The sequence below is a fragment of the Seriola lalandi genome, unplaced genomic scaffold, assembly GCF_002814215.2.
Source record: "Seriola lalandi dorsalis isolate HSWRI2012SDOR001 ecotype SW California unplaced genomic scaffold, Sedor1 jcf7180002054474, whole genome shotgun sequence".
Taxonomy (NCBI): Eukaryota; Metazoa; Chordata; class Actinopteri; order Carangiformes; family Carangidae; genus Seriola; species Seriola lalandi.
The window spans coordinates 1,228,801-1,256,371 of record NW_019525027.1 but is presented as its reverse complement, the minus strand read 5'-3'; the positions used below and the strand labels follow the sequence as shown (position 1 = coordinate 1,256,371).

The 27,571-nt window shown below is 41.5% G+C and overlaps 1 protein-coding gene across 1 annotated transcript in view; it reads left to right on the top strand.

Annotated features, from left to right (window-relative positions):
- The window catches only part of sema4bb (sema domain, immunoglobulin domain (Ig), transmembrane domain (TM) and short cytoplasmic domain, (semaphorin) 4Bb), a 33,816-nt gene extending 6,583 nt beyond the window's left edge, over nucleotides 1-27,233 (top strand). Inside the window, exons 2-14 of the mRNA XM_023411910.2 lie at nucleotides 7,441-7,601; nucleotides 7,964-8,026; nucleotides 8,645-8,743; nucleotides 11,165-11,276; nucleotides 11,771-11,887; nucleotides 12,425-12,582; nucleotides 16,992-17,173; nucleotides 18,592-18,742; nucleotides 19,331-19,541; nucleotides 19,750-19,865; nucleotides 20,784-20,941; nucleotides 21,702-21,793; nucleotides 22,088-27,233. Coding sequence (XP_023267678.1) covers nucleotides 7,441-7,601; nucleotides 7,964-8,026; nucleotides 8,645-8,743; nucleotides 11,165-11,276; nucleotides 11,771-11,887; nucleotides 12,425-12,582; nucleotides 16,992-17,173; nucleotides 18,592-18,742; nucleotides 19,331-19,541; nucleotides 19,750-19,865; nucleotides 20,784-20,941; nucleotides 21,702-21,793; nucleotides 22,088-22,860 — 2,393 coding nt within the window. The 3' untranslated portion in view covers nucleotides 22,861-27,233. The remainder of the gene's footprint in view (nucleotides 1-7,440; nucleotides 7,602-7,963; nucleotides 8,027-8,644; nucleotides 8,744-11,164; nucleotides 11,277-11,770; nucleotides 11,888-12,424; nucleotides 12,583-16,991; nucleotides 17,174-18,591; nucleotides 18,743-19,330; nucleotides 19,542-19,749; nucleotides 19,866-20,783; nucleotides 20,942-21,701; nucleotides 21,794-22,087) is intronic.
- Nucleotides 27,234-27,571: the final 338 nt, after the last annotated feature.

Here is a 27,571-nt window from a genome sequence, read left to right as displayed (position 1 = left end):
CAAAAATACAGCAGAATAGCAACTAGTGTATCTGTTGAAAAACTGCAGAAAGTTATGGTATGCAGTCAGTGCTTACCTCAGTGACAAACACATTGCATTTCCTGTGAGTGCTTCACGTGAGAAGTAACTTAATACAGCTTTGATGCATGCATGCATTGTCACCTGTGAATGCAATCTGAATCCGGTGTGGGAATGGCGGACCGTGCCATTAATAATGAAAATTAATACATAGTAAGGGCCGGTGCGATAGTGCAGTCGCCTCCCAGCAAGAGGGTTCTGTGTTCGGCCGGCCAGGGTCTTTCTGTGTGGAGCTCTCCATGGGTTTACTCCAGGTACTCCAGCTTCCTCCCACAGTCCACAGACATGCAGGTTAGGTTAACTGGCAACTCTACATTGCCTGTAGCTGTGAATGTGAGCGTGAATGGTTGTTTGTCTCTATACTGTATATCAGCCCTGTGGTAGAAAAAAATGTTGACCATGAATGGGAAAAAATGGGGTTTGCTCTCATGAAAGTCATGAGGATTATATACATTTTGTATTGATATTTTTCTTTTTCTTTCAGAAGTTAAAAAATGTATTTCTTGAAATATCCTTACATAACTTAATTTGGTCTTTTTTATTTATTAATTTATTTTAATCATAGTGAGTTTAGTGAATTTACCAACTACATTGGTGGTTAGCCAATCCATTTGCACCTTAAAACAATGTCGCTCCTTCTTGGCTTTAGTTTTGGGCACCGATTCTGCTTGAGTACAAAACGTTCGGTGAGAGGCCTGAATGATTCCAGTGACATCCACTGTCTCTCACCCTCACAGAGAGAGAGCGAGAGAGAGTAGGAGTAAGATGGAGGGAGAGGGAGGCTGAAGAGGCATCCCACACATGACAAGCACAGGCACGTCTGTTTTGAATTGTGAGTGAGGAAATTATACCAACTATCTGTCTCCCTCTCTCTCTCTGTTTCTCTGTTTGAATACCTCTCTCAGATACCACACAGATTCTTCCTCTGTCTCACCAAGCTATTATCCAGGATTTTGCAAGCTTTCAGCTGTGATAGACCACTGCCCTCGCTCCTCTTCTTTGAGTGTTGGGTAGGTGTATGCCAATCCAGAGTACATCAGGATGACACCTAAGAGCCAATAATTACAGAGCAGAGCATCATGTCTGTGTCAGCACCTTGTTCTCTGCTTTTAGAGATATGCAGTGTTTTCTGCACTGACCTCATCCTCGGTACATGTGCGTGGGGGAGAGGATGTTTTTTGTTTTTTTTCTTCAGAGGGTGAAGGAGGCATTTTTCAGCATTTCAGGCCTTGCACAGTTCACACAGCTGTTTCACATCTCCAACAAATATTCAGTCATTTCATTGTTTTCCGTGGTTGTGCTCGTGTGTTTCTGCACATGCAATCACGTGGCACCTTTAAAAACCTTTTTTTTTTTTTTTTTTTTGCTCCATAATCCTCACACACAGCGAACACTGGACTTACACACTGTTAGCCTCTGGTTATTATCTGCAAGGTGCAGCCATCTCTTAGCGGGTTGTGTACACACTCAAATACAAACATAACACACAGCACGCACACACACACAAAATTGCTGCAAATCCACGCCGTCATTCCCAGTGATTACAAACAACACAACACATGGGCCTGATGGCATGACCTTACAGATACTATAGATGTCGCACTCTTTCACAAACTGATTCCAGATGATCCCAGCTTTTATCTACAGGCCAGTAAAGTCAGATTTTCCTTGCCTCACTTTCCCTCTGACTTTGTCTTTTATCAAGTTTTTGGTAAATTTCCACTTACCGGGCATTCATTTGTAAATTTAACTGAATCAGAATTCACTCATGTAAAGTGACGGTTCAATAAGAACTGAGTTAAAATGGAACGCAAATATGTGAAATCTGTTTAAAGTTTGCCCCAAATCCTCCAACCAGTCTGCCTCCTCACTCCTGACTGTGCAGACAAACTGTTTCTGTGCTGACTTGGCTGGCGTACAGCACAGCAGCAGAGAAAACGAGGCTGCGTTCGGTTGCCAGTATCCACCGACAATGAAATAACCATCACTTTGCCCAAACATCAGGAGGAGCAGTGCCGCGGTGACCTTGAAGTGACTTCTGTCGGCTTCTGTCAGGAGCTCCAGCGCCGCTATCAAGCCCACTGTCAAATCATGTCAAACAGAGAGCCTTGAAGCTGTGCACTGTTGTGTAGCGTCAGCTGGCAGAGGGCAGAGATAGATAGTTGTGTGTGTGTTTTTTTTTTTAAATAAATTTGTGTCTTGCATGTAAGATAAGCAGAGCTCGGTGTGAGATTAATATCAGCTGTGCTACGTGCTCCTCTCCTTTGGGTTGTCTCCACCCGGCTGCAAGCGAACCCCTTTGTCCCCATTGCCCCCTTGCCTTGTGACTTGGCTCATGCTGCTTTAGTAAATCTGGGGCATGTTTACAGTCAGGGCTTTTAGGAGTGTCTTGGCAGGCGTACACCTACCAAGCAGCCAATCAATCGCCCCACCGGTGGAGTACTATTAAACCTTAGAAAGGAAAAAAAAAAAAAAGCTTGATCCTGCTCCATTTTCTCTGAAATATGATGCATGCCAAAGTGCTGGCATGTATTTTATTTCTCAGTGACATTATGTCTGCAAGCTGGCACCCTGTGATATCTTGGTTACTTCAGTGGTGAACAAGCACACACTAAACACACGCAGCTCTGATTTGAATGAGGAGATTCAGAGCAAGTAAATCTTAATTGTTGTCACTTTGCAAATTTGGACGCCTGATCTCCCAGCTCTGTTTGTTTACACAAAATGTTTTTGTTTTTGTTTTTTTACATGAGAAGAATCATATTAATGTGTCTGCTACATTACAGCCATTCTTATTTTTGTCTCAACAGCAGTTCAACATTTTCGGAAATGCATTTATTTACTTTCTTGCCCGAGGTTACGTTAGCAGAGCAGCAGCAGTGTGAGTCCTCCGTCACTGTCTACACAGGATGCGTTCAGGCACAGTATCGAATTGTAGGTCACCAACAGGTTGGCAGCGGTTGTATGTGCTACACTATTTGTTGTCTTCCTGTTGCACTGTGCCTAGAAGAAGAAAACCACCTATATTACAGGTACAAAGTCCAATATTCAACTCAGTACAGCAGCTTACATCAGCACTGGCATCTACTTTTCAGAAAATGTTATATGATGTGCAAATGGAAGGTGATTCCAACCATCATTGAAATTAATACATGCAGAGGTGGAGATTTTACACCACCTGCAGGTACAGATGAAAGACTTCCCCTCGTGTGTTTCAGTTTTAGTTCAAGACGTTTGTAGCTGTTTGAGTGTGCACAGAATCAGTCTGACTCTCTCACTAAAAAGCAAACATTTCTGTGATCACAGAGCAGCTGCTCTCTCGAATCCTATGATATGAGTTTTGCTTCTGCCATCTTTACCTCCACTGATTTACAAAAATAAAAAACCGTGAATGAATACAATACAACACTGCTGAAATTCAAATTAATAAGTGAGAGGTTATCATCTGACAGAGGAGAAAAGACGTTCAGTGTTTGAATGTTGTTGCATTACATGCCCACCGTGTTTTTCCAGCTGTAAACTGTCCTCAAATGATGCATCTTTTGAACTATGTCACTTGACCAAGATTTGGACCAATGGCCAGTTTCCATTGCAGCTTGCAGACTTTTGTAACCATGGAGAATTGAGGCAAATGTACTCGGTTCGACTCTCAGGCTGAAATTCAACAAACCCGTAGTACTAACTAATTCAGCACGTTAGCGCCGACAATAAAGCGGCCATATTGACGGTAGGTGTGATTTGATGAGCATTAGCAGAGGTTGAGGGCTCGGCTCGGTGACAGCCAGCTGATTAAACAGCGGGGTGATGAATGGACTTGGCACCTGGCTGTGAAATGGCCTGCAGTTGCTGCTGCTCTCGCCGGATGCTCGGCATTCTGCTGCAAGGATGTCAAAACGCACAAGTGACCTGCTGCATTAGAAAGTGCAAAAAAAAAAAAAAAATCTCTGAAGTTCCAGCCTCTCTAAATGAAAAAAGAGCGAGAAAGCCTCGAGTGTCTTCTTGAAATCTCTGCAGCTTGACACAGCGCTGACGTTTGTTACTGCTTGACCTTCTGCTCTTATCAAAAATCAATCTCAGAGTGCTTTGAAAATAATATTTTTTCCCCCCTGTCTGCATGTTTCTTCATAGGTCAACATCTCAATCCAATCTTCCTGGTAACCACAACTCCCACTCCGTACTCGACCTCAGCCCCCCCCCCCCCACACACACTCCTCCTGCTAAGTAGCCCTGGACTGCTCTCCGAGTAAAAGTTTCATGAGTTTGCTCTCCTCTGCTCGTTACTCTATTGTCTGTCTAACAGGATGTCACTGTGATTTATGTCAGAGAGTTTTAATATGCTGAGGGAAGGCTGTTTTTGGTTCCAGTGAATAGCCAAAACCCAGGGGAGCCGTGACAGTCAAGCTATGATATGTCCCCCTGTTGAGCGGTGAGATGGCACTCCTTTGTCTGCCAACTGCAGGGTCCACTGGGACTGAGTACAGCTCTCTTTAAGAGCATTTAGGACATTTTTAACAGACTTAATATACCTTGAAATAAAACCAGCTCTCCTCCACATCGGAAAACTTGTATTTCTTCCTGTCCTGAGCGAACCTAAGGATGACAATAGGGAGTCTTTTTCTACTTCGTATTCCCTCCCCTGATTTTAATGACAGGCCCCTCTCTTCATTGACTCCAGATGTCACAACGTTTTGAACAGAATGAGGGCTGTTGATCTGGAAAGGGCTTAAGATTTGATTTTGGACAAGATGTAGCTTGTGCAGCTGGCTTTCACTCCCATAAGGGGAAGACAATCATCTGCCAAAGTGCCTTGAGTGTTGGATGAACCATTTGTTTGCAAGCATATTGAAAAGTTTAAGTAGTGGGTTGTAAACATTTATTGCAGTTTACTGGCTCCATTTGCATTATAGCCCAATGCACCACCTGGAGTGTTGGAGATAAACGTACTGCTGGTGTCTTTTTCTTACTACCAGAAGTGTATACGTTCACTTTGCTTGCTGTACATGGGGGGGGGGCTGTAAATGGTTTAACTGCAGCAAATATTAGTGTTTACGACCCCAGATACGAGCCTGTAATCTTATTTGGACAAGCAAATGGAGTCCGTGACCCCCAACGTTTTGGCTTGGGGAGCACATCAAGTGTGTTTAATATGTTTGGAATGGGAGGCAAGAGATAAACATTTACAAAGATGGCCAAAAACTGCAAAGTATGAAGTACGTAAGCAGCGGATTCACAGATATTTCATTGCATATGGCCTGTGTCTTTGGACTCTAGGAGATTCTTAGTCTTGTTTAGATATCAAGCAATAACATCCATTTTCCAGTACTTCTTGGACCTTGTATTGGCTTTTATATTTGGTTTTTCTAAGCAGTTTATCGGGTAGTAAGTCAAACCGAAAAAGTGACCAGCTGTCAGACCTCATGCTGCTCACAAAAACTGGCTCCAAAAATCAATTCAGACCTCTTCAAAACTTCAGAGATCAGAGACGCAAAAAGCTGCTGCTGATACCACTGTAGAGGACCCCAAGTTGTTTGCGATGCAGAGGGGAAATTCTATAAAAAGAGCAATGTGTACTGTATTGAATCTGTACTTCATCAGAGGAACTATTTGAGGCTGCAGGGAATGGAGCGATGTGGGAAAAAGTAACTCATTTGACTTATGGCCCAATGCTAAAGAGATCCATTTGAAGAGGGCTGGCGAGCAGCAGACTAAAGGAGATTTAGATTGGTGTTGAATAGAAGAGGCTTTTACCCTGCTGCCAGTGCTGAGCAGAGCAAAGACAAAGCTGGCCAGCACAGGAAAGTGTGGACGTGGCTCATTGGCATACGTATGACATGTTCTCATGGAGCCTACAGTAGCTGCTGGCTGCCACTGTGGGATAAACGGGGAGGACAGTCGCCTCCAGGATTCAGAAATGACAGCATGCTCAATGAGAGTTTTCCACTTTGTATCATAAATCTATGTGACTGAAGATCAGCTGTATGTGTTGTGATTTAGTTGGACGTAATGTCATGTCAGTCCACTTGTTCTTGTCTCGTGCTTGATTTGTGGCGCGCTGTGTTTTCCAGATCTTCTTGGAGAACTGGGAATAGCAAAGCGGGAGCTCCAGTGGTGTAAAGGCAATACACCACCAGCTGTTTATTTCAGTTAACTAACTCGCATTTGCAGTTTAAAAAAAAAAAAAAATTGGGTTAAACTTGTTAGTTACACCTACGTAAAATCCAATGCTAGCACTAATATGACTGATTCAGCTAATTGAAAAGGTTACATACACTGTTTGCTTGTGTCTGATTTCACTCGTTAACAAATCTGTCCAGAAAAAGCAGCTAATTGATTTAAATGATGTGAGTACGAGGCTAACAGTGGATCTAAGCATCTTGGAATAAAGCGCAAACACAAAGTCGGAAAAACAGTTTCTGTTCTTCCCTCTGTGTGAATGCAGACGAACCCCCAACTCCAGCATACATACACAGATGTACACATCTGACTTGTCTTAATCCCACATCCTTTACATCACTCCTGACATCGTGTTAACTCTCCTGATTGGCTGATTAGCCCAACAAATCAGATCCACAGAAGGCCACATAAGCTAATGTCAGTTTCAATCCATTCTGTGCTTTGGCCAACAAAACACTTCTCGGTAGATGTCTCCTCTCATTTGCACAACCACTGTGCCTTTTTTTTTTTTTTTTTTTCAGGCTTCTGCATTTGAGAAAACTGAGAAACCAAGTCATGCCACTAACTAGATTAAGTTTGTTTTTAGTGGTAGCATTTTTTAGCATGAATGCTTACTTCCTGGTTGAGATGAACGATATCAATGTAGCAGAAACACTGTGAATTCGATTTCCCATCTGAGCAAGATGGAAAAGGAGATTATGTATGTGACTACATTACGTTAGCTCTGTGTGTAGCATTAGCATTTTTAGCATGAAGTTAGTTTCTTGTTAAATATGAAAAACGACTCCTATGGTTTGTTGGTGTGATCTTGGTGTTTAATCCCGACCTAATCATCTTGTTAAGTATTCTGTTTCCTCTAACAGTAAATATTTTATATCCTGAGAATGAGGTGAAACGTTAATGTTTTTGGAGCTCTTACACCTTTGGCACACATTTAAAACCCTTGTACTGTGAAAGGAAATCATTAATACTTTTCCTCCGTGAGAAAGGCAAAAGGTCTACACACAATTTAACAGTATTTTGAGTGTCGTAATTTGGGAGCTTTTTATGTGCTTGTGAGCACATTTTAATGTGTGTTCTTGTACGTTGAGCGTCAGGAAATGTTCTGTACCAGTCTGCTCCTTTCTGTTCTGTCCTGCTACGTGATGGTAATCTTCTCTCTGTGTTTTTTTTCCTGCTGTTTTCCAGATGCAAAGGAGAGGTCGGCCAAGAGATTCTCGGTGGACGGCGTCTTTAATTACACCTCTTTGCTGCTGAGCCAGGAGGACGACATGCTGTACGTCGGAGCCAGGGAGGCACTGTTTGCCCTCAGTCTCTCGGACATCAGCAAGACCAAGCTGCAGAAGAACGTGAGCATGTCGAAAGAGTCCAAATTGCAATGAGCGTTTGCTTAGAAATGTGCAGGACTGGACTGGTTGCAACTGGCATTTTGAGACTAATTTAAGCACTTGAACAAACTTTGAACTGACAGTGTGATTTGGTTTTGAGTTAAATTCTTGTCAAATGTAAAATACAAAAACGGCTTACTTGTTTTCTTTATTTTGTTCGTGCATCATAATAAGCTGTCATTTTTGTTTTGCTCCACATAATTCACACCTGTTTTTTTGTGTACATTTTGATCTTAAAGAAACGGTCTTGTTGAGGGGCAGTAGAATCAGCATGGTTCCCTGAGTTTCACATGACTTATTCAGGGTTTCTTTTTCATCTTCAGCTGACGTGGGGCACTCCTGCTGGAAAGAGAGAGGAGTGCAGCTTCAAAGGGAAGAACCTGGAGGTGAGTGGCATCTTTTACTGAACCGCTAACACACCAAAATAATGAAAATACCCAGGAAAAATTGTTCTGTAATGATGATATCGAAAGCATGGATTTTTTTGTCCAGGGTCCTTTCCTTGTAGTCTTCTCTGACTGACTGTGAGAGGAGAGAATGAGCATAGAGTTTTATGTTGACAAACCTCTCCACCAGTTACAAATAGATTCATCAAGTGTGCAGGCTCGCCGGGGAATTGCTCTTTTTTTGTGCACTGCTTCTTTCTCTGTCTGTCTGTTACCTTGTTGTCATGCCAGCTGTTGTATCCCTGGGCGACAAGCCTCGGTAATCTGTGTTCTGCAGTGTACAACTCTGGTCTGTGTATTACAGAAAGCTCACCAGGCAACTGCTGTGTGATGCTGGGAGGTTTTCCCAACAGTTTGAGAGAGGGGGAATATTTCTCTTTTTTTCTGTCCAATACTTTCTGAAGTAAAAAGATTTACTTATGACTGGAGTTTTTCATTAAAAGATTTTAAGGAGCTCTTAAGAAAGAAAAACACATTCACTTGTGAGAAATTCTTGTGGATTCATAGATCTCTCTCTCTCTCTCTCTCTCTCTCTCTCTCCGTTTCTTCCCCATCCAGACTGATTGCTTCAATTACATCAAAATTCTTCTGCGGCTGAATAGCACTCATCTCTATGTGTGTGGCACCTATGCTTTCAGTCCTATCTGCGCCTACATCGTAAGTAATGACCTCTCACTCTGCCTTTTGTTCACTTCTTAGAGTTGATTTTACTCCTGCCATTTATAAAAGAAGCCTTGAATTTTTTTTAATACATATAGGCTTTATATATGTCTCTCCCCTCCTCTCACCAGAACAGTTTTGAATTTTGATATATTTTTAGGTGTTCTTTAGGAATCAGGCTCTTTTATCCACCATGTCAGTATTGGATCTGTTGTTATCCAAGCGTAACCAAATCCTGCTGAGGCACTTTAGCCAGACAAGTCAACAGGGGGTACATGAGCTGTGTGGTTTCCAGTGAGAGGGAAGCAGTGGATCTGTTTATCTAGCAGAGGAGTACATCTGGAGCGATGGTAACCGGCAGCAGGATGACATTGATTTCAGTGATAGGGGGGCAATCGAGCTCGGCGACAGCTCAGCTCTTAAAGGGGGGCATTAAACTCCCCTCTTTGACGTCAGAGGGAAAGAAAAACACGGGACGTCTCAGACTGAAGATGACTTGGCAGGACTTTAGGCCCTGAACTGGGATTCCAAGCAAATCTGAGCTCGGTTGGTCTGGATGAACACTCATCATGTTGATAGAGTCCAGACCTCTGTGTGTGTGTGTGTGTGTGTGTGTGTGTGTGTGTGTTGCATAATATTAACATTATTTATTTTTAAAGCTCTTTTTAAACAGTGGCACCGGGTTTTATGCCAAAAGGATACACTAAACAATCAAAATGACAGACATAAATTAAAATAAGCTCTGAGTAAAACATCTTATCAAGATGAATCATGGGAAGGTTTCCCAGGCGATGGACTTTATACTCTCCTGTTTGATTTCATTATTGGTAATTGAAACAAGGAAGAATTACAATTACTGCAAATTGCCCACATATATTTTGTCATGTCCATCTTAATACAATACTCATGTTCCCATATATATATACATTGAAAGCCTTTTTTAGTCATTGTAGCTAATCTCCCTGTTCATACTGACTGCAAAGAGATCCCTTTAAAAGCTATTTTAATGTAAGTGGTGGGAAAAATACAAAAATATCAAAAGTTGAAGCTGATATGAAGTTATACAAATATGTTCTTTTTAGTGCCAAAATTGCAGTTCAGCAAGGAAACACTGTCTTTCACTAATATGCATCAACCTCCCATAATATTGGGTCCTTAACTTCAAATTGAAACCATTGGTTGATTAGTCAAACAAAAGAAATTTAATATTTTGTTAATGAAATGATCATCAATAAATCAAGTCAAGTATCAAGCAAAATTGCTGGACAATTGCAGGTGCCACATTCTCAGACCCGAGAATATGTTGCGCTTCTCTGTTTTTATATGTTAGTTGTTGTTGTTGATGTTTCTTTGGATTTTTTTCACTGTATGTCAAACAAAAACAAACAGTACAAAGGTGTCACCCACACTTGCCATAATGCGACACAAGATTGTCTTTTGTTCCCTCCCTTCCTGCCTGGTAGATGCCAAACATCTTTCCAACTCCCTGCCCAGTCTTTGTAAAGCAGACTTAAAAAGCCCAACCCCGAGATTATGCAAGTGATGTTACTTTGAGGTATTTTCTCAGACTTGACAAATGCCTCCAGAGAGAAAGAGACATTATAAATAACAAATTGTTTTCATAGACTCAGTACTGGCCTACATACTTACTGTAGTTTGACCTGGCGTGTATACGCTTTAGCAAACAATACATCGACAAGCCATACGTACCCAGAATTACCTAAAGTATGTTCTATGGTCTGTTAATTGACACCAAAGTGAAGTTTTTATTATTAGTGAAGTCCTGTTACGAAACACTCATTTTTACCTGCATAAACCATAAAGTCTGCCAGTAAACAGACCCTATGGTCCCCTAAGGATAAGGTTGTTCTTTATTTTTATTTATTGTGAACAAATGCCATGAAAAGACGAAAACCAACAGTGTGTAGTTTTTAGTAAACGTTACTTTTTTGAGCAAGGGATTAATACACATTAGCTGACATTTATTAAAACAGGATAGTGTACAACTGACTTACAAGAAAGGTAGTGGTAATGAAGGTAATGAAGGAAATGAAGGAAATCATCAGCCAGTGAAATGATGTGGCTCACTGATATGAAAAACATTGGAGCGATATGGCACAGAGGAATAAAATATGAGGCTTTGGCTGCTTTTTTTTAGTTGATCAGTTCATTGTTGGCTTTGGTTTTTTCATAGGATTTGCTATAAGTTTTTGTTTTCTTACTATAGAAATAACATGGTTGCCTATAGAGACTGTATACTATGGTTTATTCATCAGACAGAGCTACTGTATGTGTAAAATGACCAACCTCTCAAAATGTCAGTGCGCTCCGTGCATTATAATGGAGAGTATGAACTCCAAGTCACTGATTTCATTGGACTGTGTCTGAGGGACATTTGCTGCTTGTGTCTATCTCCAGAACACGTCAACATTCACACTAGAGAGAGATGACGTGGGCGAGGTTGTGATGGAAGATGGGCGCAGTCGCTGCCCCTTTAATCCGGAGTACAAATCCACCGCCATCATCGTTGGTATGTAATCAAATACAGCTTTTGTTTTCCGTTGTCACTTTAAAAGAAAAAAAAAAAAAAAAGAAGGTATTATTATCACTAGCTTCCTTCTGGGCAGAGATGCTGAAAACCGGCTCAACTGTTTCTGATCTTCTTTGATGCTTCCTACATCTTTGATTCAGTAATGAGTCATGATGTGCCTGCTAATGTTGTTTGTCTACATCAGACTGTCTGATAAGTAGCTGGACACCAACAGACACTGTTTGTTTTCAACTTCTTTAACAAGCAATTAGTAAATAATTGAGCTGAATATGAGTGAAGGAGATGATTTGTATAACCCCTCTCACGCACTCTTCTGTTACGGTGCTAACGGCTCGCTCTCAGCTGTTACTGACTTCATCTCTAACAGTTAAAAAGACATGATTTCTTTGTAAATTATAATGTTTAATTAATGACACATCAAGTTCATCGATTAAAATCCTGCAATCTTTGTCTTTCCCTTTGTTTTCTTCCAGATGGTGAATTGTACACTGGTACTGTCAGCAACTTCCAAGGGAATGAACCAGTCATTTACAAGAGTTTGGGTCAGGGAACTGCACTGAAGACAGAAAACTCTTTAAAATGGCTCCAAGGTAAACCCCATTTACCCCATCAGATGGCAGACTGTGTTTTTTTTTCCCTTCTACACATCTTCCATTATGTACCCAACAGAGCAGATAAGCTCCAAAAAGTAGCAATCATTAGCAAGACACAGTCGCTAATGCATGCAGGCCGAGAGCAGAGACAAGCGCTCTTAGATTGCGTGAGCTCGGTCCTATCAGTCGCCGCACATGCACATCAAAACAGCCTCAGCCGGCTGCCACTGGTTTCGCCGGAGTAAGCCGCACTTTGCGCACAATTAAGACCTCTCTTGTCTTTTGATCTCTAGGTAATTCATGCAGAGTGCTCCTGATGAGACATCTGAGTACAATTATACAGAGGATGCTGTTTCCTCTACTCTTCCAGGATCGCATGACACAGCTCTCCTGTGTAGACTCTGACAAATTCTTTCCAAATTCTGCTCAATGATACATTGAACAAAAGCAGTAAAGCTGTTGAAAGAAATAGTTCCCTCGGATTGATAATAAAGGTGGAACATGTTTCCTTTTGTGTTTTTCTATTTTTGACAGATCCAGTCTTTGTCGGGTCAGCTTACATCGAGGAGAGCCAGCCAATCGGCAACCCCGTTGGTGACGACGACAAGATTTACTTCTTCTTCAGCGAGGCAGGAAAGGAATTTGACTTCTTTGACAACACCATTGTGTCGAGGATTGCTCGCGTGTGTAAGGTAAGTCACCTAGGGATTGGGGTGAGGTCATTTTGCCATGCAAAAGTAAGAGGCACAGCAGGGCTCAAGCTTCCTCTCCTTAATCCTGATACAATTACCCCAAAACAAGACGGGACACTCCCATGTCAAAGCACGTCTCGTAACATTTATCTGCACCTCATGCCTGTGTGGATGCAATGGGAATGTGTCTCTAGTGCATTAAAGCTTTTTCTGTTTGACTGTACAAACATGTTTTCAAGAGATTTGGTTTCTCCTTGCCTGAATCATCCTCCCTCCCTTTCCTCTGCAATGTCATCTCCCTCTCTCCCTCACAATGTCTGCTGCACTCGTCCATCCCTCCAGCTCTTTGCCTTTCTCTACCAGCGCTTTGAGCGTTGCAGGCATTATTAGTATTCAAGAGTGCTTCGCAGCAATATGAAATGCGTTCCTCTACATGGCGGGTTTTTGTTGCAGGCAAAGCATGCAAACCGTATCAACTGCAGAATGTGCCTCGAATCATTTAAACTGTTGACACCCTGCCACCCCCACCCCCACCCCCACCCCTCTAGAGTTTAGTTTGGTTGATCACCCTGAATAATCAGCCGCAGACTTTATCCTTTTCCACCTGTCATCAGATCAATTAAACGGCTGTGAAGCTGCCTGATATACATGCACTCAGCATCCCTCGCTGACTTATGCCTCTTGTTCATGGAGGCAGTAATGTGAGTAATCGTGGGGACAGCATGTAATCTTAAGTGACAGCTTAATGACTTAGTCCTGCTAGGCTCTGGCTCTCGGTGCTGTGACACCTCTCACAGCCGGCGGAGTACCTCCTGGGTTCTATATATGGCAATCATTGACAGAAAGGCCCCCAGACTGTGGCAACTTGCTGCAGATGAACTGTGCAACAGAGACAGAAGAATGGCTTTCGCTGCTCTGTAAAGCGCCTTTATTTCACTGGAATTCAGCAGCCCTCTTTTTCATCTTTTCAGTTGCCGTTCTGTGGCAGTACAGTAGTTATTCTCCAGTTTGCTGCTTAAATGCTTAAGATTACTGCTTATTAAGATGATGTGTAGGAATTCCACCTACTGCCCAATTTCAAGTAAAAGAAAGGATCCTAATATTTTCTTTAATTACTGTCTGTTCCACAAAATCCCTCGTCCTCCCCCCATCAGTTTATGAGTGAGCAAATGATGACGTAAAGATCTGGGACTGGTCTCATAAAGACTAAGTCTTGCATCTACTAATAGTCCAACCGTAGTGGGACTCATTTTTTCAAATTAAAAAAACAAGTCTAAAAAGCAAACGCGTCAAGCTGCACATATCTCCAGCAGAAATGTTTTCCTTCTGCAAAAACTCCACATTTACAAGAACATTTTACTGTGACGATTGTACAAAATATATTAAAAATAATTAATAAATAATAAAATACAAAAAAGCGTGTGTCATTGATCGTTACCATGGAAACATCTGTTAGTTGAGTCTGTCTGGGGGTAGGATGGCTAAAAACAAGTATTTTTATGGAACTCTAATCATACCAGAGTCTTCTGGAGTTTACACTGTGGGTCATGTTAGACGGGATTGAGAAACTCTTTTTAAAGTTTACGTTTGTTTGGCAAATTGTCAGTATTAAAAGTACGCTGAATTAGCTGTTAGCAGTTCCTGTTTGCAAGGTACCAATTGACATTCAGACAACTATCACTGGATTACTTTGATACTGAAAGAAACTTTAAAAATTTGTTGATTCTCGGGCAAGTTCTGACATTATGAGGAGCGTTTTTGAGATATGACTTCAGAGGAATTATGGGTTTTAAGCTGTGTGTCAGAGCCACTGCTGAGCGCGTTGGTGAGCAGGCCTTATCAAGCAGTCCAAACTTTAGACTATAGATCCAAACTTCAGTAACTATAACCTGTTGTTTTCAGGACACCACCATGCACCTGTCCCATTCACTTCACAGTGTCTTCACAGTGCCTCACGTCACTGGCCTAACACTGCAGAGCAGTCTCAAATATCTTCCTTAAAACAGCCCCTGGCTTGCCACAGGCTAACATTGTAAACTATTACCATGTGCAACCTTTTTATTTCTCAGAATATCACATTTGAACGCACGCCTTGTGTCCTCGGTCAGTGAAAGGGAAAGTGCTAACTCAGATTAGAGTTTGGTAACACGGAGGTATGAAGGCCACTTCCTGTCAGCAGGCTCAGTAACTTGTGACGGAAAGCGTGCACTCCCTTCTCCCTCTGTGTTCCAAGTATGTTTAAATGCGGTTTTATTTTGATATTTGAAACATTTTTGGTGTGTTGGTTCATCTTGGCAGACATTTCACTACCTTTATAGAGAGAGCTTGTTTCTTGTAAGATAAGATAAGTGAAAGTCTCTTCAGTTTTTTCATGATTTTCTAACTACTGTTTTACTTGTGTTTGCCAAGTAATTCTGCTTCCGAGTTGTTTTTCTTCCCTCTTTCCTATCTGCCCCCCTCCCTCGTTCCACTCCCTCTTTCTTTTGTTTATTCAGGTGTGCACACTGAGGGACTGTGGAAAGCAGGCAGATTATGAGCACTGAGTGGCACCATTTTCTTTTTACCTCTTGTTCAGCTACTTGTCAGGTTGACAAATGTGAGGAATCTGAATCTGAAAAGACAAAATATTAAGAGAGCGATGCAACACAGCGTGTTTTTCTGGAGGGCAGCTATCAGGGGGAGTGGTCCATGCGATTTGAAAGTACAAGCTGTGCAGCGAAGCACAGCAACAACGGCGGTGGGCAGCTGAGAGAGCAGGAATGTGGTCTCCTCATTATGTGGACAGGCTACTAGCACAGCCTGGTAATTGGCTCCCAAGCCCCGCATCAGTCCCATAAGGTTTCACCTTGGTGTTGAGCAGGACGATTGTTTGTGTGTAACAGCACTCAGAGGAGGAAACAGAGGTAGTCCTTGTTTTGCATTTTATTATCTCCTCAAGGGTGGTTCACTCCTTTTGTGCTGTTATGTAGGAGTTCAGGGTTTTGGAGGCTGATGGGATAGTTTGGATCTGAGGCAGGAAAACTGTCTTGAGATTGGGCGAGACCACTTGTTTTGGTCCCACTCTTCATCCTCCTCCTCCACCTCCTCCTACTCCTCTGCCTCTTCCTCCTCCTCCTCCTGCTGCTGCAGCTTGCTAGCAGTATTTGGGAGGAGTTCCTTTTGGTGTGTGTTTACAAGCTTTTTGATAATTGCTAGTCCTAGCAAAGCCCTCTGATAACTGTTTATGTAAATATTTTGTGACAGCTTAAAAGAAGAGCAAATGCCTCTTCTGTTTGTTTTCCATTTCACCATCTCCTCTCCTTCAAAGAGCACCTAATATTTTGTGCTAAGGCATCTTTTATGTGGAGAGCCTTTTTTGTCCCCCTGCATTTTATTGTCAAAATATCCTTTGTAATTCAGTATAAATGCCCCACACATATGCGGCACCACAGGAAAGGATTTCAGCACTTGGAATTCCACCAGGACGTTGGAATTACAGTTGTTCTTGATTATTTGTCCCTTTTTTATTTCCCCAAAAAAAGAGGTCATGACAGTCCCAGTAACCACTTTTAGATTCACTTATTTGACCTCAACACCACCCTCTAAAGCAGAAGGGGAGGGACTGCAGCTGTGATACAAGATGAGGGCTCAGAGAACTGTAGGTCTTTCAAACACCTACTAAATTGCAGCATATTTAAATTCAAACATGTGTTTTGCTTATTATTAATTAACTTGTATGTTTGACCTGAAACATCTTGTTTCCAGCAGTTAAACCTTCGAAAAGAAAAAAATTCAGACATTTAGTTATCATTATGTATTTTCTTTTTAGAATTTTAAATAATTAGTAAAACTTATCGTGGGTAAAACCATATCAGGCTTATCATGTATACGTCTTAAAACATGCTTGAAGGGGATCTTAGACTTAATATGTTGCCCAGGTGTAAAATCGGTGGCTAGCTGGTTAGCTTGCCGCTAGTTTTCCAGTCTGGCTTGTCTGACAGCTTAATTGGAAATCCAGTAGGGCTCTTACTTAGGCCGGGTGTGGCCCTCAGAGGCTGAGCCCGCTCCACTCCTGTTTCTGTAAGTCTTGATATGTTGTCCAGAGGTGACTCAGAGGCCATTGTGTCCTCCACTCCCTCCACAGCCACACTCCCTCCAGCTGAAGAACACATTTTAGTGGAGTAAAAGTCCCATTTCTCCCGTTGCTCATCCTCCTCACCACAGTGTCTTGTGCTTCTGAGACCGTGTCTCTCTCTCTCTCTCTCTCTCTCTCTCTCTCTCTCTCCGACCTCGCCTGCTCTGCACCCTCCTTCCACTTCTATCAACAGATCCTCGTTGTACATCAGCCTTAAAGGAACAGAGACACTTGTCTTAATAAAATAATATAGATAAATGAATCACCTGTAATTTTCATTGCAAACTGTTTGCAGGGTGATAAGGGAGGTGAGCGGGTGCTGCAGAAGAAATGGACCACATTCCTGAAGGCCCAGCTCCTGTGTTCCCTCCCTGACGATGGTTTCCCCTTCAACATCATCCAGGACATGTTTGTCCTGAAGCCTATGGGAGACAGCTGGGAGAGCACCGTGTTTTACGGTGTCTTCACCTCGCAGTGGTAAGAGACAAACAGAAGGACTTTTCCGCTCAACTGTGACATGCAGGCACTTTAATGAATCTGATTTATGGCACTTCGACAGTTTATGTTTAAGCACAAACACACAGACACTTGAACCTTCACAGCTCACCCACACACACTATCTAGAGACACTTTTTGGCTGGACCACAACACTGGGGCCAGCCTTATAATAGCAAATGTCCGTGGGTGACTGAGTGAGTGAGTGATCATATTTCTACCATTGGTCAGCTGAATGCCACGTGGCTGAGCTAGATACAGACACTTTTTGTCTTAATGTGTGGGAGCCAACTGTGGACTTAAGGCTACGCCTCTTGTTACAGGCAGTCACACAGCCAATCTGGTTTCCTGGCTGCTCGGAAACTACAAGGAAATGCAGTAGCACTTCCAATGCACTGAGCCTCCGTTACATGTATCATAAATACTAAAGGAGGCAGAGAAATAACTAAACATAAGACATAGTGAGCAAGAGAGAGCAGGAGAGGGAAATAGAAACCATCGGTAACTACTAAGCTAAAGAAACTAACAGATCTGAATAGCATGTAAACAACAGAAACACCAGCAACCGGAAATGAGACAATACACTTACTGCAGCACAGTAATGAAAGCCATATTTAGAAATAAAGGGTTTCTATCCAGTGATACACTAGAGGGCTTTAAATTTTAAATGGTAACAGGAAGTGTTGAGTTTGCATTAACATGTAACGCATTAACTCTGAGAAAGGGAAACAGGCTTCGTACTAAAATACAGCTATGACCAATTATACATGTCACACAGAGGCAATGTGAAATAAAGACCTGTCTCTATTACAAGCCTGCCTCAGATAAAAGGCCTGTTATCCTCTGCAGTTGAGGTAAATAAAAGCCCGGGTCATTTTTTTGAGGAAACACAGTAGTTCAAAACTATTGTGGATCCCAGACAGAGGCCAGGAGCTGTGTGAGAGACGAAATAAGAAACTACGTCCTTAATTTCGCACATTGCCCATACACAGTCCAGCCATATATTAGGTTTTGACCTAGTCTTGTTAATTTAATATCAGTGCTCAAACTTGGCAAGCTGCCTTTTCTTATTTGGCTCCTCTGAATTTAGAGCAGCTGTAATGAGCTTAAACACAAACACAAGCCCATGCAACCCCAATGACTAATTAATGTATCACCAAAATAAAGATTTTAATATGGAAATCATTCAAGTACACACTCTTCAAATGTTCTCCAGTGACAGTTTGCTGCTCTAGTTGACTGCATAAAATAACAACAAATGCAGAAAGGTTGGTTGGTTAAAAAAAGAAGAAGAACTGTAACACGCTGTAAGAACATGGATCAAAATGTGTGACTAAAGCCTCGCACCTCGTCACATTTCAAACAAATTGAAACAATATGAACGTTTCCTTTGTTCACAGGTATAAGGGAGCCTCGGGCAGCTCAGCAGTGTGTGCCTTCACCATGGCTCAGGTGGAGAGAGCCTTCAGCGGGCGCTACCGAGAGGTCAACAGGGAGACCCAGCAGTGGTACACCTACAACCACCCTGTGCCAGAACCACGGCCCGGAGCGGTGAGTGGTGAAGGCAATATCCTGTGTCGAACCGCTATATTCACCTGCTTTGGTTCAGTCTGTGCAGCTGTTCATTTAAGTGGCTTTAGTCTCTGTTCAGTCAGAAGAATTAAATATCAAATAACAGATAAAAAATAATAACCAATTTTTAATGCTATCCTTAATATATTGTATATTTTGTTATCATCCAGTTGAACCTGTGTACTGATTTTTTTGGGCTGTTCAACAAGTGAGCTTGATTGAAAGCAGATGTTCTACTTTTAGTTTTTTTGCCAACTTAAAGACAGATGCAGATGCTCTTTGTACATTCCCGGAGCAAAACAAATTCCTAAAGATTTAAAAACCAGTAGATCCATAGTTAAAAATTTCTATAGCAGCCAACGCAGCAGTTTGTGTATTCAGTCTTTGTTTGTAATGATAACTCATCCTAAACTTCATGTTCTTCAGAAGTAAAGCTAGCCATACACATACACTATATATATATATATATATATATGTGTGTGTGTGTGTCTCATTGTATGTTTGTGTTTCCAGGACTTCTCCAACAAGCAGAGATTCATTTTTCATTTCTAATTTACTCCCATACAGTGCGTGACCAACCACGCCAGGCAAATGGGTATCCAGTCATCTTTACACATGCCTGATAAAGTGCTCAACTTTGTCAAGGACCATTTCCTGATGGACAGTGTGATCCGCAGCGCTCCCCTGCTGCTGAAACGCAGCGTGCGCTACACACAGATCGCCGTGCACAAGATCCAGGGCATGGAGAGGGCTTACGACGTGCTCTTCATTGGAACAGGTACAGAGCATTACACAACATCTCTATCTTAATGTATAATTCCATCATTTTTTAGGGTGAATCTTTAAAGAGGAAAAATAATATTTCCACTATTTGCAAATACGAAACACTGTGGGTTTGATTTGTGATTTTAAAAACAGCAGAAGCTGCTTCTTTCCTCCCCTGGCTTCAATTTAAGTCACTTATACTTATTTCCTTTGTCTTCCAGATGACGGAAAGCTCCATAAAGCCATCAATGCCAACGATAAGATGCACATCATAGAAGAGCTGGTTCTGTTTCCCGAGCCTCAGCCTGTGCAACACATTGAACTGGACCCTCAGAGGGTAAATCACAATTTTATCATCTCTTCATTAACTGTGTGTCACGCAATAAACTACTTCAAATACATTTATTACAATTTAATACATATCTATAATGATTATGGCAGCACTGGTTTGTGTTCATAATCAAATTCATTTTCACGCAATAAAAATGTGGAAGAGCGAGATTTACCGGAGCACAAACCGGCTACAGACATTTTGCTTCCACAGGGGCCGTTCCACTGAGTTTTCCCTCTAAGTTATCGCACCGTCTGGAACAGGGTTTATGATCGTCTCTGGCATTCTGCACAGAGCTAAATTTCATTACCTTTTCACTCTTTATTACATAATGGCCACCCCCCCCAGGCCACAGCAGCCAAACTGCAATCTTATCTAAGATTATGTAATTCTAATAAAGTCCAAGATACTTTTTGTGAGTATATTCTTAGCTCCAAATAGGGATATGAAAGACTAAGACAGAATCCACATGATGTCTATCTAATATACTGGAAGATAAGATGAGCCTAAATATAGACTGCACTTGTGGGAACTCGGGGCGCACTGTGCGTCAGTATTAATGTGACACTCATGGTGAAAGTTCACGTACGTGACACATATGACGATGTGTACTGTCAGAAAACTGTTAAAAACATACAAGAATAAAATAAATAAATTGAGCACAAGGCTTTGTAGCAACAATTGTGAACATGTCACCATGTGTTTTTAACCACAATGAAATTACTCAGCACAGCTGGCCGGAGTTAGTCCTTTGTTTAGGTTACATTGCTCTGTTTATCATGAGTAATTGTTTTAGCATGGTTTCCCTTTTTGAAATCAGAAATCCATAGCCAAAAGCAGAAGGTCTGTTCTGCCCTGCACTCACCTTTTTTGATGATAAATTTGTATCGCGCACACTCACACATGGCGTTTCATCGTCCGCAGGGTCTGTTGTTTGTGTCGTCCTACTCTGGGCTGGTGGAGGTTCCTGTGGCCAACTGCTCCAACTACCTGAGCTGTGGAGAGTGTGTGTTGTCCAGAGACCCCTACTGCGCCTGGACCGGGCGGCTGTGTCGGGACGTTAGGATGGCGCCGCCTGACAGGTACGAGCTCACATACAAGTGACCTCGGGGGCAGAGTTTCAAACAAACTGTTTGAAATCGTTATTTGTCAACATCCACTTTTAATTTGTTTATCTACATTAGCTAACAGCCAATGCAGCTTTATTTGTTCATTAAGGCTCCCTAATTGTTTAGATTTTTTTATGTTCCCTTTTTCACATACAAAACGCCATTTAAAACAACTAGACAAGTAAATAAAAAAATACAATTATTTGGCCATACTCGTTCACTCATAACTCCAAAATAGGAACAAATAAGAGACGAATAATGCTAATGGTAGACCGTCTAATAGTTGTCAAGATATTTCATTCCGGACCAAAGTTGTGGACCGACCAATCAGACAATCATAGAGCCATGCTGCTAGCATGGCTAAAAATCAATTACATTTCCACTAACAGTTGACCCATATATACATACATGTGAATGTAGAGGGAAATATATAAGCACACACGTCGTATCTATACAATGAGAAACAGGAAAATATGCTACCTCAGGAACTCATGAGGAAAATACTGTTTTGTTGTGAACATGAACCCAAACAAACACATAAACACGCAGTGCTCATGGTCATGTGCTTGAACAAATAGCTTTTAAAAGAAGATTGTTCCCTTAGTCACACTGACGAAGCTATTCCCGTAATAAGAGACTTTGAGAGGATGAAATGAGTGCATCCATACAGGCTTCCTCTCATTACAGCTGCTAACCCTCACCCTGTTGTTTTGTTTGGTATGCTCTGGCTCAGCCACTGGCAGCAGGATGTGGAGGAGGCCGACACATCAGCGATTTGTAACAAGACGTTTCCCAGCGCCAGATCTGCCAGACCAGCATCTTCTCGTGAGTGTGTCCTCTTTGTGCAGTGGTCTTTAATCAAAGTGTTGTTTGACACCTTGTCGACACCACAACACGCACATATGATGTTACTTATTGTTGTTATTTCATGTGAATTATAATTTAATTTACGAAATGCAGTGATATAGTTATTGACCAAATCTTTAGAGGAACAGTTCAAGAAAGCAAATAAGCAAATTTCCCAAAATGCTGAACTATTCCTTTAAAGTTACAGTAACAGTATAATATTTTTGTAAAGGGATCTTACAATATTCTTCTTCTTTTTTTTTTTTTTAATAGGTGGTTCCCATTGCCAGCTCGTTACAATCCCAGCCAACACGTTCAGGGTCCTGCCCTGCAAGCTGCGGTCCAACCTGGCACAGAGGAGGTGGCGCTACAGCGACAGCGCCAGTCAGTTTCTCTACGCCACACCCGAGGGTAACCTGGTCGTGGTGGCTCAGGTCGACAGGATGGAGACCTACGAGTGCTGGTCAGAGGAGGAGGGTTTCCACCAGTTGTTGGCGAATTACTGCGTGAGGGCAGAGCCCCGCCAGGAGAGCACCACTCTGATCGGACACTCGCGGACACCACACTTTGAGCAAGAGGAGACCATCATCCTGCCCGGCGAGTCTCGCTCCGAGCAAGTGCACACGAAAACGTACTGGAACGAACTGATTGTGGTGTGCGCCCTGCTGGCGTTCTCCCTCGTGGTGTTCTCCTTGTTTGTCATCTACAGGAACCGCGACCATATGAAGTCCATGTTGAAGCAGGGCGAGTGTCCGAACATGCAGCAGAAGAAGCCGAGGATAGTGGGAAAGCCCGCTGAGAGCTTGCCCCTCAACGGTAACACCATCCCTGTCTCCACTTCAGATCACAAGGGCTACCAGACGTTAAATGATAACTACATCTGCAGCACGCCCACGCACGAGTCCTCGCCAGACAACAGCAAGAGCTTCTCCGAGTCCTCCGACAGGCGGCCGCTTAATCTGAAGGAGAGCCACGTAGAATACTCCCCAACCTGCCCTCGGCCCAGAGTGAGGCTGGGCTCGGAGATCAAAGACTCTATCGTATGAGAGCACGGTAAACGCTAAAAGATGCCACCCTGTATCTCTGTGAAGGATACAGGCCACTGAGCGAAGGAGAGGAGATGCTGACATCCTCCTACATCACAGCACATCTTTTATTTTAGTCATCTTTGTTCTGTGATCATATGCGGAGGTCATTTCATTTAACCATTTCCACTCTGAAGCCAGAGGTTGGTCCGGTTTGCTGCATGGGGCTGGTAAAAGAAGCAGCACAACAATCCGGTTTCAACCAGGATCACGAACCATGGCAGCTGCTAAGAATAGTTATAATAACACAGTCTTTTTTTGAGTCAATCTCATGGCCACTTACAGCGCGTGTGTGTGTGTGTGTGTGTGTGTGTGTGTGTGTGTGTGTGTGTGTGTGTGTGTGTGGGGCTGGGCAATATTGGGGAAGGAAAAATAAAACGAATAAACGCATAATAAACAGACCTTCCTCCTGTATCAATATTTATCACAGTATCTCTTTAGATATGCAAGATCCAACATTAAATTGTCTAGCAGAAGTCTCACATGATATTATAAAAACAATAGACAATGAATTATAAATATTGATATGTTGTCCAGCCCTATTTGACTATGTGTAACCCTGCACATGGCTGCCATACATACTGTTATTATGCACACTAGAACCAAGCTACAGCTACATGGAGACCAAGAGTTCAGGTTTAGGAGAATATAATTATATGTTCATATTCATTATGATCCACACATTACGGAAGCAAGTCAGAAGCACATTTGTTCCCTTTTGATGAATAAATGTCATGACTGTAAGAGGATAAAGGCGATGGGAGATATGAGGCAGACAAGGAGAGAACACCACCCCTAAATTAATTCTGTTGGAACAACATTGGAAAAGACTTCAAGAAAGATCATGAAAAGCTGTGATCAGAAATTACGCTCCAGGACCTATTTACTGGCATTTACCTCCTGAATGTGAGCTGGTCAAACAAGGTCTGTCTCAGTCAGACAAAACTACACCATGGACAATTTTAGGGAACCTGTTGCTCTACATCTCTGCTCATCTGAGACAGCCCTGTTCTTCAGTATTGACCTGCAAGTACCAGGATGAGTGAATAAAGTGACTGAGACACAGACATCCCTGTTTCTGAGGCGAATATGGAAAAGAGACCTGGCATTACAAAAGAGCCTAGAAGAAAAAGCAGGAGGAGGGTCGTCCACACCTCTACCATGTTCAGGGCAGCACCAAAATCATCACGTGCACTGTGCCAAAAAACTAAAATAACTTGATTGTCTTATCTAAATGCAATAGTGCCATTCATGACCACTCCCATCTCATGCATTGTGTTAGCATTGATCGCTGTCGAAGAGCACATGATGATGGAACCAGAGTTGGGTTTCACAAAAGTGGCACTAATTATATGTGTGGAATGTGAGGTGCAAGTGGAAATTTTCCAAGACTGTTAGTTTATAAAAAAAAAAAAAAAAATTGACTTTCATGTAAAATCAGAATTGGGGCCAAAGGTTATGGCGTGGAGGTTAGTTGCTGTGTGGTTGTCAGGTGAGAACATACCCCAATTTTCCTTCAGCTACCCTTAAAGGAGTTTTATCTGCCTTCTTAGTGTTCACACTGAAACATAGAGGTGCATTGATCTTGATGAGCATTAACAATAAAAACTTTTTGGATAAGTGCTAATAAGCCCACTCAAAATCGCTGTAGGGGAGAGATAATATTCAGTGGTCTCTTGTCCAGACTGCAGCCGTGCTGTGTAATGATGTAAATGCACAGAGAGCGCTGTATTAGTTCAAAATAAGCCACACCCAGCAGGTTACATTTCTTACATACATGGCATCCACTACAGTCCAATGTCAACACGTTGTTAATGTGAAAGCACAAGTAATCAGGGTGTTGAAAACTTACAGGTTTGCACATTTCAGTAAAAGTGGAGCATACTCTTAAGAAATGCAACTACTGAGAGACAGAAAGAGTGGCTGCTAAGGAAAATAATTTTTAGAAGTCAGTTATTACAGGGACCAGTGCAGCCATTACAAACACACTTACACCCACATTGCTTAGACTTTTGAGACTTATCAAGCAGAATTTTCCAAAGATGTAGGAAGCTGATAGTGGTGTGTAAATCTGAATGAGAAACATTTACACGGCCATAAGGACAATATGGCACCACATGTCTTAGAATACATCACCAGTTCACTGTATTGATCAAGTATGCTTACAGTATATATTCCAGTATCACACAGAATCAACATTTTGCGATTTCGAACACTGAGCAGATGACGAAATGCTATGTAACTGCTACAAGTTGACAAAGTAATTGCACAGCATACTGCGCAACAGTGGTCAGTGTTTCCTTTTTTCATTAGTTTTTGTTGTGTATATACAGTATCTGTGAGTAATATTGTGTGTTTTTAAGGGACCTTGTGCAAGATGTGTTGTAGAGATAGTCTTGAAACTAGAGAGTGAACACTGCTGATACTTTTTTTTTTCCCGTAATGCTTTACTGCCTACTTCAGCATACATCTCAACTCTTGCACAGAATGCAGCACATTTCTCACCATGCTGTTTGTTCAGCACCTGGACTGGTTTTTATCAAGCACATCAAAGCAGATATCTGCTTTTCATGTCATACTGAATTAATGAATAGTTAGAGATGATATTATTATTATATTATCTTAGTTCAGCATAAATATAGATTTGGAATATAATCCCTGATAAAACAGTGAGTCTTTGTTTTTACAATTAGGTTTTTGTACACGGTAGAAACAAAAACGAGGTACAATATTTTTTTGTGTTGAGTGGAAGATTTCATTACAACTGGACATAGCCAGGCTAATTGTTTACCCCTGCTTCCAGTCTCTTGATAAGCTAGCAGTTAGCTAGCTACTCAAACCAAAGTAGTAATAGTATCTGTTTTTATTTTCATGTCATACTGAATTAAAGGAGTACTTTTATATGGTAGGAAATAGGTTTAATCACCATATTATTGGCAGATGAGAAGATTGATACCTCGTGTGTGGCTATGTTAAATGAAGCTACAGGCAGCATTTTAGCTTAGCACAAAGACTGGAAATGGGGAACAGCTGGCCTGACTGTCAAAATTTAACAAAATTTGTACATTAACTCCCAGGGGTCTTATCACCTTGAGGTTGAAATCTCAAAGCGTCTTACCGTTCCTTTAATTTTGGTTGCTTACTTGTAAATTCAGATTAACAAGAGTATGACGTGTGCCAATAGATTCAAATAAAATACATTTAAAAAAAATAAATAAAAAATTAAATAACAAGAATAAATCAGACTCTAAAAGCCTCAGTGCAGAGCATTGTTTGTCGCCGCTGCTAAGACTAAGAATTTAGAGTCTCTGGAGGCTGAACAACCTACTTTGATTTGCTTGATGGATAACCTCACAACATATTTACAGAATGCCTTTAGACATCACATAGTTCTGCCTTTACCCATGTGCCACATTGTACACTACCCAGCAGTGACTTCACCAACAGAAATGTGGTGAATGGCATGATTGTAGCCCTCCATGGGCACACTTAACTCCACAACACAACACGGGTCAACTATAGATTTACAGTTTCACCCAAGCCACCATTAACTTTACCTAGGAGCTGCTCAAAATCTTGTACTATTCTGTCTTTGCTTGTGTCAAAAGTGATGCTGTGCACATAGAAAACACTTCTCTAAACAATTCAGTATTTAACAATAATATTACTTCCTGATCTCATGTAGAAAAGCTGAAGTTACAATACCATTTGACCCTAATAGTCAATAATGCCAAAAGGGTAAATACTGTGTCGTAAAAGTCGTGCATATTTATTAATGACATGCTTTTCATTAAAAAGCAAATGATCCCATGGTGATTGATGCTTCATTTTGAGTGGCTCCTCAGTAATGCAACATACTGTACTGGACATGAATGTAGCCAACTATATCACATTAACAGCAGTCTATTTTCCTAAAATAACTTGTTGTAGTTGTAGGCCATCCATTGTGACATCTTTTCAGGATTTTCTTTCAGCGGTCATACAACAAAGAAACAGCACAACAGTAATAACCAATCATTTGTGCTGCACGATGTAGTACTGCAGTAAGATGCAAGCACAGCTCAAAATCCTCCATATCGGCTCAGCCATGAGACACGGCAACAGCTTTGCCTCAGCATACTGAACACCATAAGCTTAGTTGACTGAATAACTATTAGACAAATGTGGTCTTGCCTGCATGATTTCTTTTTTTATTTGTTGTGTACAAATAACATTGTGAACTGTATTTTTTGTATCATTGAGATTGTGACTGTTGTTTTTATTATATTGTACATAAAAAGCACTTTATTTTAATTTTTTAAGATAAATGAATAAAATACATGTTTTGACACATGCATGTGAGTCCATTTTATGTTGTAAATTGCTGAGTTTTAGTCTTTGACCCTTGCACTAAACAGATGTTTGAGAGAGATACTTTCAATTTAATAGCCAATTTGCATATAATTTCAGGTGTTAAAACAAACCAGGAGCATTAAAAACATTTTTCCAGATGCATGTTAACTAGACTTTACTGATGGTCATCAATTTGAGAAGAGAACTTGCTTTTTAAAACAAACATGTTGATAATTTTTTAGGTTTAAAACAACTGCTGCCTTCCTCTTTGGAGTGTTTTTGTTGTGAACTGTGTGCAGAGGAACACTGGATCTTTGATAAGGGAATGTATAACGCTTTG